The sequence below is a fragment of the Egretta garzetta genome, unplaced genomic scaffold, assembly GCF_000687185.1.
Source record: "Egretta garzetta isolate BGI_Z169 unplaced genomic scaffold, ASM68718v1 scaffold584, whole genome shotgun sequence".
NCBI lineage: Eukaryota > Metazoa > Chordata > Aves > Pelecaniformes > Ardeidae > Egretta > Egretta garzetta.
Genome location: NW_009259529.1, coordinates 933,791 through 955,513, shown reverse-complemented (window position 1 = coordinate 955,513; position 21,723 = coordinate 933,791). Strand labels below are relative to the sequence as shown.

Genomic DNA, 21,723 nt, shown 5'->3' with positions numbered 1-21,723 from the left:
TGCAGCTGATTCTCCCAAGACAGCTGTACTGAAGCACTGGCCATTTAGAATTTCCAGCAGCAGAAGTACAGTTAAAGCAGTGGATCAAGGACTCCTCACTTAGCATCCTAAAGCATGTCTAGGAATTGCTCATATATAAGCAAAAAAAAAAATTCAAACCTTTCCAAAGATACTTTATAGCCTGCGCTGTTGCCTACCTTACACGCTCATACTCTATTCATAACCAAGATACGGCTAATGCTACTATAGGGAAATGCAGACTGGTCTGGAAGACAGAGAAGATCACAGGTGGCCCCAGGCAGCTCCGTTGATAAGGATTTTGTCTCTTTCATGACAAACACTGGCTTTATCAGCAACTGATTCCTGAGCATTGCAAATATGGGCAGAAGTTTCACATTCTGGGGCTAGTTCCAATGAAGCTGGGACAAGTGCAGAGTTTGGCCAAAAAACTGTCTGTCACATCCAACGTAATCTGTGGCAAGTAAAGTGCAACCCCTACCTTCAAACTGCAAAGGAGATTAGCAGACACCTCACATGCGCAGCAGATACTGTTTCTCACCCCATTTTGGATGCTAGCGTGTTAGGAATACCAGTGACTCCGTATAGGGCCTTTATGTTTACAGTGAAGGAAGCCATTTTTTACAAAGTCTTTTTGGTGCTGTAGTCTGGCAGCATGTGCCTTCAGTTAATTGGCTTATTATTCATTTAACAGAGGAGAACCTATTATTCTTACCCATGGCCGGGGTTGCTAGTGTTTGTCGTCCTACTAACTGTGCCGGTCCAAGTCCATCGAGGAAATCGCTAAACTGACTGTCAGCGCCCAGCCGTACTCCAGGAAATATTAAGCTTAAGCAAAATAAAAGCTGGTTAAGCATCAGAACAAGATTAGTTTCTATTTTCTACAGTATTTACTGCAAAAGTACTACTGATACAAGGCAAGCAGCTCAGGATGTGCAACCACAAATTGTTCGCAGCATCAGGAATGAGCTGTCTCCCATGGACCCCGAAGAAGTGCACTGCAATTCTGCACATGGACCCAAAGTAGTCCATAAAACAGTTCTTGATAAGGAGTTCTCCAGGAGCAGTGAAAAGCCTGACAGGTGAATAAACTATGAGTGACCTTGTGTGAGAAAACATAAAAAGCCTCGTGAAATTTAATAGCTTATCATTCTTCATTCTTGAATGCTTGATTTACCTTGTAATACTGTTTTATATCTATACACACATCCAAACCCCATCCGCATCAGTCAGAACAAACAGGGAAAACAGATGTATACACTAAATTAATCTGATTGCTGCCACTGTTTAATGAAGCAGTAAACTGGCAGGTAGCACTAGTGTTGATTAGATTAGAGGATTAGAGCTAAACCTAATGCCACTCCCTACTCAAAGTATTCTGGTAGCCACATCTGGATCTACAGTTGGTACCCACCCCTCTTTCAGGACACAAACTGTATACATGGGCACAGAATATATGGAAACATTCAAGGTCAGCCTGGATGGGGCTCTGAGCAACCTGACGTACTTGAAGATGTCCCTTGCTCATTGCAGGGGGCTGGACTAGATGACCTTTAAAGTTCCTTCCAACTCAAACCATTCTATGATATGTGCTTTTCCAAGCTGCTTTCTTGTATTCCAGAATCTCCACTTTCTCTCCACTTTCTTTTTAATAGATATACAGTCTCCCAAGAATAAAAAAAAGAAACAAAAAAAAAAAAAAGAAATGGAGAAAGAATGATCCATGGTAGGGACACTCAGCTTTGACTACCTCATCACCATTCAGAGGAACAGAAGAACAGACTTTGAACGAAGTCTAGACAGCATCTTACCCAGCAGGCCATCCACCACTCTGTATCTGCTTCTCCCTCAAAGGAAATCCCTTATTAGACTGGAGAAAATAATAAAAAATCTCTAATAAAAGCATCTAGTATGAAAAGCTTTGATTTCCACAGATCAGGCTTATGTGCTCCAGTCATTCAATTCACACTGAAAACCCTTTGCAATCCCTAGTTAGTTGGATAGAAAAAGGCAATTCCTCTCTTCAAGACCAACTGCTCTTACTATGCCTGCATAAACTTATAGATGGCCTGTAACCAAAGCTGGCCAGAAGGTATCAGCACAGTCCTTTTCATTAGAAAACTCTGATTTACCAAAAGGTAAGCTTTTCACAGAAGTTTAGTTTTAAGAAATCTTTTTGTTTAAGAAGGTTTCTTTAGATGGAGGAAGAAAAGAACCTCAAGGTCTCCAGTTCAACCATCAACCCACCAGTTACTGCATTCACCTAACCTCAAGACGTGGCTTCAAGCCTGCCCTTCCTGACAAGACACGCAATCTGCTTCTCTCCCCAGTGGCACCCGTTCACTCTTGCCCCTGCAATGAAAAGTTTCTTGCTCGTTTCTTTGGCCTTTCCCCCTAAAACGTGTTACGTTTTGCTATGAAATAACTAACAACATTGAAAGCGTTCACTTGGAAGCCTTCTCACTTCTCAGACGCCTCTAGCTATATGCATAACAATGAAGGTTGTAAAGTACACATTAATTCTAATTCATTAAACTCCAGTTATGGGTCAAGCAGAAGACCATAATGTGGTACTTGGGGTACCTACTGTAGGAATCTGCATTCTCAGCTGAGCTGCACGTCTGATCGGTCTTATGAAATGCAGGATGAGGCATGATACTGTCAATAAACTATGTCATCCTGGAAGTAAAGTCAGTGTCATCATGTACACACACACAAGGAAGGAAAAGTAGCCTGTGCAAACTTAACATAAGTGTTTCCTAGTTGTCATCATTACCCACCTACGGTAATGTCAAGAGCGAACTGCAGGCAAAATAATACTCGAGCGACCGAAGTCAAGCGCTCCCTGATTTTGATGGGAATCTCACAAGAGAGGAGAAACCTAGCAAACAGCTTTGCTATTCTGAATACAAGGTGCTATCAAAACCTGATTCATGCTCACACTAGGAATAACATCTGAACTTAAAGGTGACATTTCTAATGTTCAAAAAAGGCCCAGAAGAAGGAGGGAGAGAGGGAGAGGATTTTAGGATCAGCTGGCACAGTGCATGTACCCCTGATGATGTGATGCAGTTGTGTGGCTTCCTCTCCACCCTGCCGTTGTGCCCAACCCATGTTCTACAAATAAGCCAGTGATGAACGTGGGGGAAGCGATTTAACAGTAGAAAACGTTCTTATCAGTCATTTTTCTTACAAGAACCTCTGCATTTAACATTCTTCATTCACGGTGATCTAAACCCAGAGCTGCTGTAAATCAACATTATTCTATCAAACTCAAGCAAGTTTGCAGAGTATCTGAGGACTTATCTATAGCTAAGCCACAGAATCACAGAAAACCAGAAGACTTCAGAGTTTCTAAGCCACAAAGTACAGCACCACACTAACAGAGCCCCCTGGTATCCCTTTCGCCTATGGCATTGTGTCATGTTTAAGGAATATTTTTCTTCCTTCATTGCAGCAAGATGTAATTAACTGTTTCCCCTGAGTTTTGTTATCTGCCTCCTTTGGCCCATTCTCCTGGGCTTCCCTTCAGAGTCACAGTTAGATATCGGTGGTGTTCTCACTTCACTGGCCCCGCTCTTTCTTTTCTTTTGCCAGGGATTGGACTGGATGTGGAGATCAGGGACAGCATTTAAGGCTAAGGTCAAGTGTGAAGTGGGTTTGGAGTCAGGAAATGAAGTTGAGGTATATTGATCAGGAATCGGGAACAGCTGGTAACTATCAAACCAAAAGTCTGGGACAAAAACATAGCAAAAAGTTAGGGAGCTGGTGCCAAAAGTATGGATCAGACAAGCAGGACAAACGTGGTCAGACATGAAGAAATCTATTGTATGAGAGCGCTGAGAGAGGTAAGGAGGCTTGTCAGAGGCAGAACTGGTGCTGGACCAGCATGAGATGGGGAGCAGGCACAGGAGCTAAGGAGGCAGAAACAAGACATAAAATGCAGATAGTGTGACTACCAGCTTAGGATAGTTCACTTCACCTTGAAGATGGACCTAGTTCTAAAGGATCATTTTCAAACTAAGCCCCACTATGCACACCCAGACTGCAGTATGTCCCAATAAGAAGCAAGCGCTCCATTTACCTCCCAGGCTTGCTCTCTTTACTGCCTTACTCGGAGGCTGATTCTTAAGTCAACAATTTAAGGCTCTACCTTGCAGTTTCTGTCCTCCAGATGCCTGCTGTGACTTCCAGAGTCAGACCTTGGCTGCCTCAGATGTGCCAAATCTGTTTACACACTCTGAGGGTAGAACAGAGGATTAGGCTGTTCCCCTGAAAAGGTCCTCACTGCCAGTGCTGGGGTCCCACCTCTCCCATACTGCTAACCAGGGAAACAGTCTCCCCCAGCTTTTCCTTAGCAGGGTCCAGTTTATTGGGCCCTTTGTCACCACGGTGAGTGACTGGTGCCTTACCGACTGACACTGCAGCCTAGAGAGAGGAAGGAGGATGGCAGGATGGAGTGATGAAAGGGTAAAGGTAATGCTCTATCATAGAAGCATACTGGGAAAAATACTGGGATATTTTACTCTTGTTCCTCATTCTTCATCTGATGCTGATCTACTTTGGTTTTGAGTTATTCATGACAGAGCCTGTTTTTGTTACATGGCTCTTGAAATTCTTAGCATTATCATAGAATCATAGAATGGGTTGGGTTGGAAGGGACCTTAAAGATCATCTAGTTTCACCCCCCCCGCCATGGGCAGGGACACCTTCCACTAGACCAGGTTGCTCAGAACCCCATCCAACCTGGCCTTGAACTTCAAAGGGATGGGACATCCACAACTTCTCTGGGCAACCTGTACCAGTGCCTCACCACCCTCACTGTAAAAAAATTAGGGTGGTGAGATCATCTGATGATGGAGAAACCACACCTTTACACAGCTCCTTGCCAGCACCATGGCTGCCCCTGGCTCTTCGGGTCTTAGGCAATGTGCAGTAGCAATTGTGGTAACACGGTAAGCACATAAAAAGATGAAGCCAAAGAAGTCCCAGTCTCCCATTTTTTCCAGGTCCATTGGGCAGATTTGCCTATTGCCGTTTCCCCCTTTTGTGGGGAGGCATCTTCTAAGAATTCCCTAGTAACGACTGTGGCTTGGCACATGCAGTAGAGTTCCACCAAGAGCTGCGAGGAAGCTGGCGCACTTGTGCACACTTTTGGGCCAGATCTGCCTTTGTTCTCCTTTCCTGCATACCCAGTCACTCAGCAGCCGCCCCGGTCCCCACAGTTGTCAGCCTGATTTCAGCTGATGGGGCAGCTGGACTCTGGGTTTACAATTCTCAATAAGAGACTGGGACCAATTCCAAACTAAACTTACTTTGTATATAGGATTACTGAACAGAGTTTCATATCACAAGGATTTACATACAACATCTGAAGTTTAACTCTGAGTTAATCCAAACATAACTCAAAGACAAAGCACCCCTATGCTTTGTTTTGAATAATGCGGTCTGAATTTAGCTGTCTTTTGATGAACAAAATACCTCACTGGATGACAGGGAAAACGTGAATCCCTAAGAAGCCCTCTTTCAATTTGCAAGAAATTTGTGCTATGTGCCTAAAAAAGTTCAGTTTTGCAAACATTTCAAGAGGAAGAATCTGTACACAGAGCTATTCCCTTCAGCCAGAGCCGGGACCTCTGTTCACATCCCAAGATTTCTTACATCACCGATGTTTTTAATGCCACTCACTTGCCCTCGGAGCTGTAACTATTTATGCTGCCATCAGTGGATTCCCGACTTGGCTGTCGAACCATTCGACTTCTCATCTCTGCTGCCATTCCTGTCTCTGTGCTTCTCTGTATCGTACTCTTTAGCTTCTTGTTGCCAGCCTCTGAAAGCAGAGAAAAAGCAGCGATAGTTAGAATAACAACTTACTTAGAGAAAAGCCTTTCCTTGCAGTTTTCCCCCAACAAGTGATCTGACCTGACTATTACTATTTAATAATACAAAAAGACTATTCTGATCGAAGAAGGAATCTATCTTCTTCAGTCACAAACTGGTGAAGACTTCCCGTTAAAAGGGTTGCAGCCTAGGGCAAACATTTAGAAATCAGGTGTCTTGTTAATAACCTTTAAACAGTCAGAATGTAGACAGGATGACTGTGATGGTGTCTGCTAATCGCACACTCGGTAAGGTGTCTCTAGCCAACCTGTTAGTCTGGGTGACTACAAAAGAAGTTACAACTCTCACAGGAAAAAAGACAGGGAAAAAAAACCTTCATGCATTCAACAGGAAAACGTTAAGCACTAAAATACTTAGTATCAAAAATACAATAATGTGTTTTGACCCAGCAAAATCTTACTGTTCACCACAGAAAATCTCTGAAGTAAACAATGAGCTTTACATAACTTCTCATCTCAGCATTTCCTAAGTAGAATTAACTCTTTGGAGAATCCATGTGGAAGATGATGGACTTCGCAGAGTCTAGGCTTGCAACTGAACACTAGAGAGAAATGTAAACCTTATGAAATTGTTTAAAGACTTGATCCAGTTGGAAAAGCTTCCATCACACATTCTTTAAAATGCAATTTGAGTTCTACCTGGAAGGTTTCGTGTTACCCTTGAGCAAGGAGAGCTTCCAGTCCTTTACAGGGGTGGTTATGGGCTCAAGGTTCATCGGCCGATCTACAATGAATTCTTCTGTCGCATGGCAGAAATTACACTTCTAAATGCCAATACTCGTTCTCAAAGACCTCTAACTGAAATACTTCCACCAAAGTCGCTCTGTGATGTAGTAGCATGTGTTGTCTTCAAACTCAGTGTCCTGTTTGTTTTCATCTAGCTCAGCCTATCTCAATGAGTAACATTACTTTATCTCTGTAAGTAATAGTTTTGATGAATTTTCATGTAAATGCATGCAAAAACACTGTCCTGCATTTTCCCCTTCATTTCTGTGCTCCTTCATTTGCTCTCTGCAAAGTCTCTGCTTCCTTTTCACAGTCTGCTCAGGGGAGCATCTGAAAAAAGAAATGTTTCTTACACCTCCACCTTCTGTGGAGACTGAATTGCTCCAAAAATTTTTTCACCTTCCTGTTTCACATGGGCACGGTTGATGTTTGAAGCTGACAGATCTTGACCGCTCTGCACAGAAAAGCTTTGGATTTGGTATCCCCCACGTGGCCCGCCCATTGCTCAGGGTGATGAAATGCGCTGGTGAGAATAGCTGGCCCTTGCTCTTTGGGTCTGCAGAACTGGTGGAGGAGAGGGAGAAATCACACAGGAGAGAGCAGCTCCCCCTCTCCCGGGTTTATCACAGTCACCTCTTTGGAGCTAGAAGACAGACAAAAATCATGGCCAAAGAGACAAAGAAATAATTCGTATTTTGGGCTAAGAGGAGACAGCGCCACAGCAAAAAGGGCTGTGGTTTTCCTTTTAAGCCATCTGGACCAGGTTTTATTTATCTATGGCCACCCAGAAGCAGAGAAACAAATGCCTCTGAGTGGAAGACACCAGCTACTTCCACAGATCCTCAACTCTCTTCTGAGGCCAACAGCTCTGAGGTTTTGCTGTGGGCCACTGCAACTCATACAAATTCCCAGTCCTTGGTCAGCGTTATTCAGTGCTGCTAAACGCGAGGTAGACTAGGGTAGGCAAGGTGCACCAGGCAGCCCAGGCTCCACTCTCAGACAGTGCAGGTGGCTGTGGAAGGTATTTGCTGGAACTTCAGTGTAGAAAATCCAATGCTACATTTTGGAACTGGGCTTTGTCTTTAAAAACAGACTGCATGACCAGCATATCAACACTGAAAGGTAAGCTGAGCATCAAAAATGAATCAAAAGGCAGCCCAGGATGTATAACCCACATGCAGAGCCCCACGCCAAAGCAGGATTCTCACATTTTCAGTAGCTACACATTTGCCACCCATATTGTTTTGTGCCCTTCTCTCTTGCTGGGACCTGTCTGAAAGTGCCTGTTTCCATCTGCTCCTACAAAGCGGGTGAGATTAAGGGGTTTACCCCCTGCCTTCTTTTCTGGAGCCCACCAGATCAGGCAGAATCACTGGAAGGGTATAATATGGTAGAGCCTGAAATGTGGGCAGGCGACGAGGGCTGCCTGGGATTATTCATGGCTCAGAAAATGGGAGTGATGAGACACCAAAGGTGGCTACAAGATCATCATGACCTTGGCACAAACTGGGAAAGAGATGTCGCTCTGGACCACCTGGACAACACGGTGGGTGCTGAAACTTAGGGATCAGAGCCAAGCTGTGGGGAAAGCATAATGATGAACACATTCATAGAAATAATCACTGTAAAAAATATCCATTGACGAAATTACAGAAATGAGTATTTTAGCTTTGAGCCACAGTAGAGGTTGAAAATAGCAAGTGGGTTTTTTTTGAAAGAGTAGTTTTATATTATCACGGATAACATCCATGTTGCTGCTTGAACATACTTCTTCGCTCCAAAGATTTTAAATGCGCAGATCATGAAGTAGGAATCCTCGTGCATGGCCATAAGCGAGTCCACAACCTTGTCCTACTGTGCTACAAATACCAGATCGTCTTTTTCTGAATACTTTTCATGTCACTGCTCTCTGTCTTACTGTGCTGGATTTCACTTTTTTTTTTCTTGTCAACTTTTTTTTCAGGTTGAAGATTAAAAAAAAAATAATTCTTTTCCCTTCTCTTGTAACGGCTACTAACATCCACAATGTTTCCTGGGAAAACTAGAGTCCTCCTGCGTATTTCATTTTATAACCTCAGTCTTAATATTCTGCATTACAATCAGAAACATAACATAAAAGTAACCCAAGACAGGATGGTAAAATACACCAAGAGTTTTATGGCATAAAGGGAATTGCTTTTGCCCATGACTAAGAACCGAAACACACATTGCACAACGTTTGGAAGTTTTAGCCTTGGTCTGTTATGCATATCAAATTTTTTTCATCCACTTATAGCCCAAAAAGTAATGAGAACATTTTGTCTTGGTGGTGTACTCCTGCAAACTTCCCAGCAAACCCCTGTTCTGCAAGGGAGGGAGGTGGTTAGCACACAGCTGAGTTGGGAGTCGCTGTTATTTCTAGAGGTGCCCCGGTAATGTGCAGTCGCTCTGGGGTGCCTTGACTGCACAATGAAAGACGGGATCCGAACAACTACCAGTGTTTCTCCTGCTCTTGATAACGGGCTTTTTTCCCCTAAACTTCCATTTTCATTGTGTATTATGTTTAGCCTAGCAGTTCTGCATATATCTTTGGAACCTTGCCTTTATACGAACAGTACAAGTTCATAAAATATTTAAGCTCAATATCTATGCTATGATATATTAAGAAGATTTTCTACTCTTGTCTGGGCATTTACCGGAGAATGCTTGGTCCTCCTCCTGATTTTTATTAGTTTGATATGTACAATTAAATTTTACAATATGTTACAGTTATTTGCCTGCACTGTGTAAATTACACTCTATTCATTGTGCAGACTGAAGATAAACTGGCTCTATACTGAATACCATTTAGGGGCAAAATTTACTCCAAAATGGTCTGTACGTTTCTGTCTGCTGTGTCAATTGTGTAAGGCTTTCTGCATGTGGAAATCGATGTCCATAAATTGCATCTAAACACACAGTTCAACAGGTACAAGCCAGAGAAAAACTTTTACAGAACAATTGTGATGAACGTTTTTGCAGATTTGATAACTGATGCAAAAGGCTCATAAAGCCACCATCTGCAGCTGCAAAAGATACGCAGCTCATGAGCATTCTGCAATTCATGAACAACCTTGTTGTAGCACCCCTGCTACTACACACTGATGAGGGCGTGCAACGTGCTATTTCAGTCTACCTATTATAAACAGAGCCTATAGTGATTCCCTTTTAGTCTGACAAGAAACTGGCCCCTGCTTTTGGTTTTCTCAGACAAAGGTAAATTAATGGAGATCCTGATCTAAGTAATGATGCAGAGCAAAAAGCAAGCTTGTTAGTGCGTGTACTATCTTACATTTGTGCAACAAATCAATGCAATTGACATGTCCCCGATTTCTCTACCTCCTAATCACCTTCAAGTATAGCAGCCAGGAGCAAATGTTATTGAGAAGAGAATTATATTAGCGAGAAAGGGTCATTGATAGTTTCTATAGAATTAAGATGGGCTACTAGAGATACCTCAAGGCTGGCTTTCAGTTTCTAAAGGCATCCAATTCAGAGAAGACAATGCCAGGACAAACGATCCAAAATTACTTGCATCCATGACTGCCCTTAGCGAAGTCATGACTGCACAGGGCATCACCATTGGCATGGCTTTTCCTCTGGGCTCCATGTGGTGCCTGGAGGCAACTACTAAATTTTGCTCTTGTTTCAGCATAGTAAGTCTGAAAGAATGGGAGGGGCTGTGCCATGGCTGGCTGGAGTAAAGCTTTTATCCTGTGATGCCAAGGTGTGCATTACATGCCACGGAACAAGGCTAGGGGACATACAAGAATATGCGAGGACACAAGCTTGGAAACTTAGGCAACAGGACAGTGTTAGAGGCCTCTGTAGGGCAGAAGAAGACAACCCTGACATGGTCTTCTATGTGCTACCTATAGGGAGAGGTGCCTTCAGCAAGTATTGCCCAGAATCATACCCGAGGGCAACTAGTTGGTTAGCAGCAAAAAAAAAGAAGGACTTTTACACACATACAGCACCTGGCTATGTGGCATGGAAAATTCGTGACTGGTTCAGAAGAACACTCCAGAGAACAAAGCATACACCACTGCTAAATCCACTCATGAAAGGGATAATAAGAAGGGTACTCATACTCAATGTCATCACATGGCTTAAGGGCAAATTGTTGCTGGTATCCAGCATGCTCATGCATCCAAAGAAAGCCTAAAAGGACTTCAGCTCTGAGCCAGCTCCGACCGAAACCTGGCAGGACTGTGACCATATTGTCGGTTTGCACACCAGCTGTGTGAGACACCAACAAGATTATGCCAGCTGGAATAGCAAGGACCATTGTCAGTTTGAAGGACTATAAAAAGAAAAGCCAAGGGGCACATTTCCTTCTGGTCCTTTCTGATGCGTTACTGCTTTTACAACCTCAAATTTGGCTGCTTGGAGACCTGCTGAGTTACAAGTTCTGCAGCATCCCACTTGCTCTGCATGTAGCACTTTTAAACAACAAAATATATGTACACATGAATTGACAGAGTGCCCCTCGCACTATAGTCCTACAACAGAGACAGAAAAGAAGAAATAATTCAAACAGCATTTGTTGTTCTACGTGTGTACATCCCTCGGACGAACTCAGCAGTAGGCTGATCTCAAAGATTGCAAGTGCACAGTGACTATGGACAGAAGATAAATAAAAAATACAACATTTAAATACAGTTTTTTCCTAAACTTTATATCCTGCAATGCTCCACTGTATATTACATTTTGTGTATTCTGCTATACTCTCCTGAATATACAATGCTGTTTATAAAAAGACATCTGAAATATTGCCATAATGGTCTTTTAAATGTTTCGTCCCACTATCACACAATATATTCAAAGAAAGGAGAATGCTCTTCATATTCTGTGGTGTTAGATCCCGAGGTTTAAAACCCAACTACATCATGTGCTTTTCCCCATTTCTGTTTATTAAAAAAAATCCACAAACAACATTTATACTATCATAAGTAACAAAACCTTCTAGAAAGAATATTCACTGTTTCAGGTGGGATAATCTATCAAGATGTATTTTTTTTTTTTTTTCAGGACTTTGGAAAAAAGAGTATCTTGTAACTATATTTATAAATTCATGCATTCAGCTGGTAAAGCAATTTAATTCCCAATAAATATTTTCAGATAATACAAAACAGTGCGATTAGTCCATTAATATACATGGCATTTTTTTATCGTACATATTTAGAGACAAAGGAATGAAAAGCACCAATCCTAACAAATGGAGGCTTCACTGAAATGCCACTAATGGTTATGTTAATGCTTGGATGGCATTTTAGCCAGTGTACTGCAGAATCCCAGCTTTGGACCCTGTTATTCATTGAAAAGCAAACTTGCAAACTCAGACTCTTAACGGTTTGCACTGAGATTTCAAAGGAAAGTCACTTTACTCATCCAACAGCTCCTACTGACTTCTGCAAAACTGAAGCGGTACGTTGAGAATAAATGATCAGAACTCCTTCAGGTCCATGCTCAAAACAGAAGTAAACAACAACTTGAAAATCAGACCATTAATTACTACCTGGCAATGGCCCCAAAACGTTAAGCAACCACTTTTACAAATCTTGCTTCCTTAAGAAAAGATGGTCTTAGGCATATTTACTGAAAAAAAGTAAAAAGAAGCATGTGGGTTTGTATGATTATCCTGCTACACAGGATTTTCCCATGTTGGGGAAGAAAACCCGTGTCTCACCAGAACACATGTATCTTAAGGAAAAGCAAGGGTATCTGGTCAGAAAAAAAGTTTGGTTATGGCTTCTTAAATTACTAGCATTTTTTGTCCAAAGCTTTTTAAATTAACAGTTCTGTCCACATACTGGCAATGAAGTGAAATGAGCCACTGTCTGTCAGCCAAAATGAGGCAATCTGCGATGATATACAGTAACGAGTTTTTACTGCTGGGATTGCACTAAACACTCTTTATAAACATATGAAATAACAGCATCTTAATTACCTCGTATAAGCAAAGAGCTACATAAAAGTAGAATATGTAAATGAAACTGAAAATAGGTACACACACCTCGTTTTTCAACTCTTAAAGCCTATTCCAGTGAAATTCAATTAGTAACACAACCAAGTCATGTTTCTGACAAATTATTTACTATATAAACAGTTTATAAAATTTCAAGCACTCATTTTCTCAAATACTCTTGGCTTTGTTAGGCTGGAGGAGAAAGTGAGACGGAATGAAATAAGAAGCTCAGAAGAGCTGTTTGCTCTTCAGCAGTAACACTTTCTACAGCAAAACACAGCATTGTATTACAACGTTGTTTACTACCAGCCAACCTGTAGAAGAGAAGAGACATATGGCATAGGGATAACATTTGTTCACGGAAAGGGTGCTGGGACGCAGCTGCCAGTTAATACAGGAGGAGAAAACAAAACTGTAATACAGAAGAAAGTAGAAGAGGTTCTTCAGATAAACTAAAGCAACATTTTATTCCTTTAAGAATGTAAACATATTCAAGTAACTGCATGAAGTCTTTTTTGGTTCTAGGCAGCCATTCCAATTTTAGTAAATTTGAGACTTTTTAAATAAGGGTCTTCGCAATTACAAATACTTTGGTATTTATTACTAAAGCATAAAAGGACAGTATGGCTACTAAAAGACAATGTTTTACAAGATGATATCACCAATAAGACAATTTATAAGACATCACCAAAAAAACCCACACCTTGTTATTGCTATGAGTCTTCAAAAGATTTACATAATGGCAACCCAAAGTCTAATTCTTTTAGTGGTCCATAAAACGTGAACTGAAACACTGTCAAAACCACTCGTGCCAAAGCATCTTCTGGGAAACAGATGTTACCTGCCTTTTTGTACAGTTAAAAAGTTTCTAAATAATAACTCAGCCCTAATTTCACGGCACAGCATGGTAATCAGGAGACATTACAGCTTTAGAAAGAGTCCTCTCCTTTTTCTCACAACAATTAGCATCCTATTAGTTGATCTGAATATTCTGCACCTTTTCTGTAGTTTGATTTGTTCAGACTGCAACTTTCAAGCCCTTCAAGGTTTTGGGTTTTTTTTACCACTACCAGCACGTCCAGGTGGGTATTAGGCGTCCCTTTAAAACTGTTACTAACCTGCCTTTAGAGATCATCGCTAGCGTCTCGGATCAAGGGAGCAGCACGCCGACACAGGTTTTTCCTTAGTGACTGTAGCATCGCAAAGTTACAACCCCAGACTAACACACACTGCTGAATCAGACGAACACGTAGGCTCATCACAGTAACAAACAGAAAATACAGGCTTACCTCTGGTTTAAGCAAAATTAAACATCGGCTATGATATAATCCTTAGCAAGCAGCCGGCACCTAAAGCAGCTTCACCTTTGTTTAAGTATGCCGTGCTGTTTCTGGGTAGAATAAATCTCTGGGGTCCTGGCGTTGCCTCTCCCTCCTTCTCTTGTAACCACTTGGCACCGCAGCACGGCGAGGAATGATCAAGTTGCTTCACTCACAAGTTCCTTTTACAACTGTGATTACATTACAGAGCCTTGCAGTGAAAAAGTACTGAACTACCTGCCAGCTCGCACTTCGTAATTTATTGCTGAAAGGTTAAAAAAATTCAGTCAGCAGGGTATGTTCTAGTGATGTGCAAGTAGAGAAGAGCACAAAATATTCTTGGCAATTCTTGTTTGATGTATTTTTTTTTTAATGCTGCTGTTCAGAACTGTATGAGGAGAGTCAGATAAACCCAGAAACACATTTCTCTGTCCTGGTGATTTTGACTCACTCTGCATGAATTTTGGTACAAAACCACTTGAAATATTGAAAAGCTGAGATAGCATCAATATAGCATTAAATACTAAATTACAGTTACGCTACAGAAAAGTCTTAATGATGTTACTTTCTTAGAGGGACTTGAGCACACCAGAGTTAAAGCTCCACTGCCTCCTAAGGGCCCACGTGGATTTTGGGAACAGAACTTCAGTACTGAATTACTCCTTTCATCTTTAAACTTTATTCTGAGGAAACAGACTTTGCCATGTGGTTGTTTCCATGTCAAGTTGTTCAGTGTTTCTGATCCTCTATTCCAAAAATGTCATATGCTTTCTTCTTGCAATTGGTTAAGAATCAATCAGTTTAACACATATTTATCAGCTTGGCATTCAGTCCCTGTAGGGACTGCTGTGCTTTTTCTCTTTTACAAAGGAAGGAGGTACCCAGCCTAATGTACATAGTGAATCTGGGTATTAGGTAGATTAAAGACAGAAACGAGAAAGGAAATCACTCAGCATTTGTCAAGCAAAAAGAAGGAAACTATTTCTAAAAGAATTATAATGGGAAAAAAATGAAAAACATGCATGGAATAAATTTCTCTCCAGTGGATCTTCACGTTATGGTGCAGTTCTGATTATTTAAAGTATTGTAAAATGATTAATGAGAAAAATGCGACAAATGATATTGTGCATTTCAGCTAACAAACATGTAACAGGACTTATGATTGCAAATACTGTATGGGCAACTAACAAATTCAAAATCCTCCACAGTCGGGATGCAGTATATCTCATGTCACACCTATGCAGAAACGTCCACCTATTTTCATTGCATGGGCACAGATCTCCTACGTAGTGCAATGGTTACAGCAATTTGTATCTTCTTGCTCTGCAGTGAGCAATTCTCTCGTGACGTATGTTAAAAAAACTAAAAAAGCAAAATGCAATTAAATGGAAAGATTTATCTTCTGAAGATCGGTACAGTGCCGCGGTAGGAATGGAATGCTGATGTTGGTAGCTGCTCAGGTGCGCACGTCTCCCTCTGAAGACACGCAAGTGCATGGCCAAGGCTCCGAGACCGGGCTGCCATGCTGAGCAGTTTTATGCAAAGCGTTGCACTTATGTCAAGTGTACAGAAGCTCCCTCCCACTCAGGCTCTAGCTCAGGGAACTCAATAGAGGTTTAAAGTTGAAATAAAAACCCACGGAGGGAAGGCTCCCAGAAGGCCCCCACTTCAAGGGAACTCAATAGAGGTTTAAAGTTGAAATAAAAACCCACGGAGGGAAGGCTTCCATGCCATAGGCTCCCAGAAGGCCCCCACTTCGGTCACAACATTTCATCCTTTACGCTCCTTTTCCTAGTCCCAGGAAAAATCATTCCTTATATTTCTTATTTGTATGACCAAAACCACTTCCCAGGATTATAACTGTTTGACCTGCTCTTCTGGATCTGTAACAGAAAGGCTGAACAGAAGCTTAGCTTGTTCCTACACCGCTGCAGGAAGAGCGAATTGGAGCCTATCTGCCTCCTGAAATATTAGCCTCGGACTCCCTGCAGAATAAATTTTTCTGGGCAGCCTCCAAAGTACTTCACCCTAAAACAAACTTTCATTTGAACTTTCTACATTCCAAAACACAAATTTGCATGTCGTTTTTGCAACCTTGTTTGCCACGCTGTACCTTGCAGCACCATCAGTGATCCCACCGAAGTCTCAGTAAAATGCAGCTGTGCTCTCCTTGAGCCAAAGTGCCCACATTAAGGTTTACTCTGCTTTTGAATGTCTTTTGCATTACTTCTGAATGCAGTTTTAAATGTGACTATATAAAGTCCCAAGCCAGATGTGTTGCGATGACATAAGGACCTACTCCCCTCACATTTGAGGTCAGCCCAAATAACAGCTGCCAGAAGAGAGGCTAAAAACTCGGGAAAGGCTCCTTTCTTTGGTCAGTTCAAATCCACCTAATGAAGGTCCTGGTGCAAAATTTATCTTTTTAACCAGCTTTTTATCCGTAGCAGTAGCTAAGACAGGCAAGTAGTGAGCGAGACAGTTCTTGAATGTTTCCATATTAAAATAGCTGTTTGCGGCATCGCGTTCCAACTGGTTGACATCAGTTACAGCAGTCAGCATGTAAAAACACCTAGGGGACTTGGACAGCGGATCTGTGCTAGATAAACACCGCATAACTGTGAGATGCAATTGTTCCCTTTGTGTTTATACTATTGAGTGTGGACAACTGTAGATGAAGACTCAGTTTAGAGACAGATTGTTCAGCCAAACTGCCCAAACAAATGCTCTGGCATAACTCTGCTACAAAACCATAAGGTTTGCATCCAATAGTGCTGGTTTATGTCCATTATCAAATATGCACCGAGGGAAACTCTACTGACAGGACGTAAAGGTTCAACTGTGCTGCAGACAGACACCAGCACAAAAATTTGCCACAGCATCAGCATTGCTTTGATTTCTGTGCAAGGTGGGGAGAGATGTGAGAGAGAGCAGGGTTTTCTGTAACACCTTGCCTCTGGCTGTTAAAAATGAATCAAGGTTATTTTTGCAGGTCTGTACGGCTGCCCATTTCTCATTCGCCTCAAGTCTCCTTTCTGGGTTGCAAACCTTGCTTAGAAAGGCTTTGCCTCTCTCAAAGGCAAAGAAGATGAGGCAAGAGTCAGCAGACACCAGGCAGAAAGGGTACCAACGCAGGAAGAGTTGCTCTGTGTCTTCTCTGCTAAATTATGCGACCTTTTCATTACAAAGCAAGATTTCTTTATTGCGACTGTTGTGCTTGAGTGATAAGATTTTTCATGTAATTAATCTGCTACAAACATAATAAAAAGCTACGAAAAATATAAGGACGAGGGAGAATTAGACATATACTATAAATGAATATTTGAGAGCATCTGAATTACAGCCAATACATTTAAGCAGACGGCAAGCGTTTACCAAATTTTAAAGCCCTTCCAAACACAAGGCATGATGAGATGGAAAAAGAAAATGAAAGGGTGGTAATGCTACCTATCTCTATAGAACAAAACCCAACCAACTTCCCCCCAAACTTCTAGTTATTTCTGAAGTGAAAACACTTCTGAACTGCTATGCCAGCTAAAACACAGGGTAACTTAACTGTGACTTTTAATGCAGTGGTGCAGGCATATTAGTAAGTTCAATATCGAATGCACTTTTCTTGAAATAACACAATATCCGCAAATGCTGCTCCAGGTATGCTAATAACGGGCGTTACAGTACAACACGAAGCTTATTCCAATATTTCCAAACTATTTAACAGGGCATTTTCCTCCTCCTATATTATGCAAAAGCAGAGGCTAAGATTTAGCATTAAATGTTCTTGCTGTTTTGATATAGAGTGCACTGACAAACCTATCACAGACGATGAGATGACAGTAATTTTAAGATAAACTGGAAACCAAAAATTGCATATGAGCATCAGCACTGAAGCAAATTAGAAAGGGTCACAGCAAATCAGACAGCTTGGTATGAAAGGAAACTTCCAAATCCACATCATAAAAACAAAGACGAAAATCTACAATAATCAATCAGCCAGTCTGAACCACAGATTTCAAAATCCGAATTTACTTGCAGATAGCACATAGAAAAATGGCTCCCCAGAGAACACGGCACAGAATTATAATATAATAAACAAACCTTATTTTCATGGTCCTAGGCTTACTATTGGTTAAATAGAAACTTGCCTTTTACAGTCAGTTTTGTCTCTATCTTAGCATAGGGTAACTCAAGCCAAGCAGTACTACATCTTTCCAGGGATTTCAATGTGTATTAGCTCATGGACGAAGATCATAAAATACAAAAGCAAAACAAACTTGCCTTTCATAGCAGGATTACGCCATGGTGCTTGAATCTTGCAGAGCTAATGGTTTGAAGGTCAGGCTCTTTGGAACAGATGCGCTAATCTCTTATTAATCTGTATATTACACAAATTATTTCAGATAGTATTTTTTCTTGGAACTGACAGATAAAGCTCTATTTGCTGCTCAGGATTACTATGATCATTAATGAGAGTGCTGCTTTTAGGGCGTGTTCATTCCGCGAGAGGTTAGCTGTTACTGAGTACAGGCTGCTATAAAAATAGCAATGGACAGCGAAATAGTCGTCAAAAATAAGACAGGTAAATTCTACGTGGGTAAGACATTGTCAAAATAAGGATTAAACACAATATATGCACAGAAAAAAAAGATTGCCATATATAATATCAATCAAAATCACATAAGGTAAAACTTACGATCAAAGCGCGATCTTGCTCTGTCATTATGAAATACTCTTTAAGGAAACATGCAATTTTGTTATTATAGCCTCTATAATGTATCAGATTTTAAAACTCCATGAGTACCACAGAATCTAACACGATGGAGATAAACCAAGAAACAATAAAATGTGCACAAACCCTGGGTAATTAATATAAAAATGATATTGCTACCCTCCTGAATAAGTAAGGGTTGGATGGACATAATAAAACTAGCTAATTGTCAGGTAACTTCTAATAAAATCATAATGAAAGATGACAACAAGAGCATGCAAATACCACAAAAGAAAAACTTTGGGAAGCTTCTTGATAAGTGAAATTATATAGCTACTTCCAGAAGAAAAACCAATATAGAAATGACTTTCAATAAGCTTAAGTGACAGAAATAGTATTATCACTATTTCAGAGCCTTTAAATAATAAGTTGATACGTTCTTAAATACGCCATCTTTAGACTATGAACAATGTCAAAACTAGCATGTCAGGTATTAGAATAATTTTTAAAAGAAGACTGCAATCATAGGATTTACTCTACCCATTAGTGATGCAGCACTGAAGGTATGTAATGAAGATAATCTCCAGTTTCTTTTGAAGTGAGTTCTGATGTGCATTTCAGTGGCAACAGGAGCCAATGCCACTGAAAGATGACTCAAATCTAAAAATTATTTTACTTTATAATTTTTTCATACAATGTGCCTGACTGCATACAGTTTCCAAAAGAATATATATTCACAATATCTCTTTTTTTTCCTCAACATTAAATACATGTATTTCATTTTTAACAAAAAGAACGCATTCTAGAGGAAAATTGAAGGCATTTCTCTCAAGTCAAGAACTTCCAATATATAGGCAGAAAAAGTTCTTAGAATAATTTATGTTTTCTTCCACAGAAATTTTCAAGTAAAAGCAATCTTTCTAACCCTTGATCGGGCACCACTGCCCAGTGGCGGTCTTTCTCTGAAGAATGCATTAGTGTATGCCAAGTTGGGAAAGAGGAAGATGCACAATGAAGAACAAGGCTTTTTCAAAGGCCTTAACTTTCCTGTCCATCCTTTTGTCATCTTCAGAGGAACTGTGGGCTACACAGGCTCGTTGACTATATCAAACTAAACATAAAAGCATGGGTAATTTAAACCAAATCCAAAGTGCATGGTCCTATTGAAGGTTTCATTTTCCTCTGTATCTGGAAGAAGTGGGTTTTTATGTCTTACAAACTTATTCACAAAAGCATGCAGAATTTTCACCAAGGTCCAAGTTCATCAAGTGTAGATTAATGAATGCATCATATTTAAATAAAACTTCCAATATGTTTGGAACGCGACAATATATGGTACTTTAACAGTGAGGAAAATAATGCACTTTAGAAACCAAAGTCAACTTTCCCATAAAATCCTGTACCATCTCTCACAATGGTGTCTGAACATTTGAAATAATTACAATTACCTAGCTACTAGGATACGATTTCTATAAAAGAATATTATGTTTTTAATATAACTCACAATCCATGAGTTTATAATATGTTATAATATGAATATCTGGAGTACACTTAAGTGATTTCTTATCGTGCCATCCTCCTATTCAGCAAGGCAGATAACCACAGTATTTTCAGGTATTTTGTAACGATAACATATGATAGTGATAAGCTGTTATTTCAGCAGAAAAACTAGCAATTTGAATAACAAGATCTTGTTACAGAGAGTTCAGCACTGTGCCATGAAGTAGGATAACAAATGTCACCACGCTATGTTCTGAAGTACAAAACATGAGCTGAAAGAAGGGTCAACAGGATGTGGGTACAAACATACACATTTTCAAGGCTATCCAGTGGCGGATGAATCTATTTGTAATTATTTTAATATAGTTAATGACCTGTTCACATATCTTACGCATTTCTTCACAGTTCAATTGAGTTTACCAGATTAAAAGATTTTGGGGATCTTCTTACAGTGAAGTCCTGACTCAGCTTGTGGTCACCATATCTCTTATAATAATATCACTAAAATATGTCAAGTAATCAGGTACTACTACTTGCTTATTTAGCTAATTGTACACTACAGAGAATAATCTACTGTATTAACCTTTAAAGCTCTTAGAGAATTTAATTGAAATCCCCCAAACAGAAACATTCTTACTAGGAGGACACAAGAAATAAAGATGCTAAATGAAGCCAAGGATGATCGTATGCACGACCCACATTACATCCCAGCAGCACAGAGATGAGTCCTACTATAACACGTTGCAGGGGTCAAACTTTGTACTGCTTTCAGCCATAGATTCCCATTTCAAGATAGCTAACACTGTCCTAGTTTTTATTGTAAACATCATTAAATATGTTTAACATGTAAGTGGCATTTAGACACACTTTAATGTATGGACATTTAAGGTCCCATGGAATCTTTGCTTAAAACAATGCCCCTAACTAAAGATTACACACACATGCTCACACACATACATGCACACACTGTGGGCACTCTGGGTTGTTTCTTTTCCATCACCATTTCAATGAGATTACTATATCTCTTACAATGTGCTCCTCAATACTTTAAACAGTCACAAACATTTTTTAATCTGGTAATTACAGTCATAAGTTTTTAGGAAGTCTTGGCTCTTCTGCACACTGTGAGATTTTCAGTAGGTCGTTTCCAGTCCTGGAGTTTGCTCCTCAATAAAATGGGACAATGGCACTTAACATTCCTTTGTAAAATGCTTTAAGGTCTATGACTGCCAACAAGATGAAGAACAAAGAACCATCGCTACTATTAAAGAGGTCTGACATGAACTATAAAAGTCAGAACATAAATTAAGAGCACATAAAATAAATTGCACTACAAAGTGAAGTTTAACAGTATGTGTTTACACAGTAGCCATAGAAGTTCTTGCTCCAGTTGGGTTTGCAAAATGATTGCTATACTGTTACTGCAACTCTGAACAGGTGAGAAAACTTTGGACAACAAATAGACAAAAACAATCTGCAAAAGGTCATCCATTTATTCTACAGAACAGTCTCACCAGGTTACCATTTTCTTAAGCTTTGAAATCAACGGGACCTTCCAGCACCAAGCTC

At 40.4% G+C, this 21,723-nt stretch overlaps 1 protein-coding gene across 1 annotated transcript in view; it reads right to left on the bottom strand.

The window, feature by feature from the left end:
* The window catches only part of RIMS1 (regulating synaptic membrane exocytosis 1), a 229,782-nt gene that overhangs the window by 4,444 nt on the left and 203,615 nt on the right, over positions 1-21,723 (bottom strand). Inside the window, exons 33-34 of the mRNA XM_035893091.1 lie at positions 5,707-5,848; positions 734-846 (exon numbers count right to left, since the gene is read on the bottom strand). Of these exons, the coding sequence (XP_035748984.1) occupies positions 734-846; positions 5,707-5,848 (255 nt within the window). The remainder of the gene's footprint in view (positions 1-733; positions 847-5,706; positions 5,849-21,723) is intronic.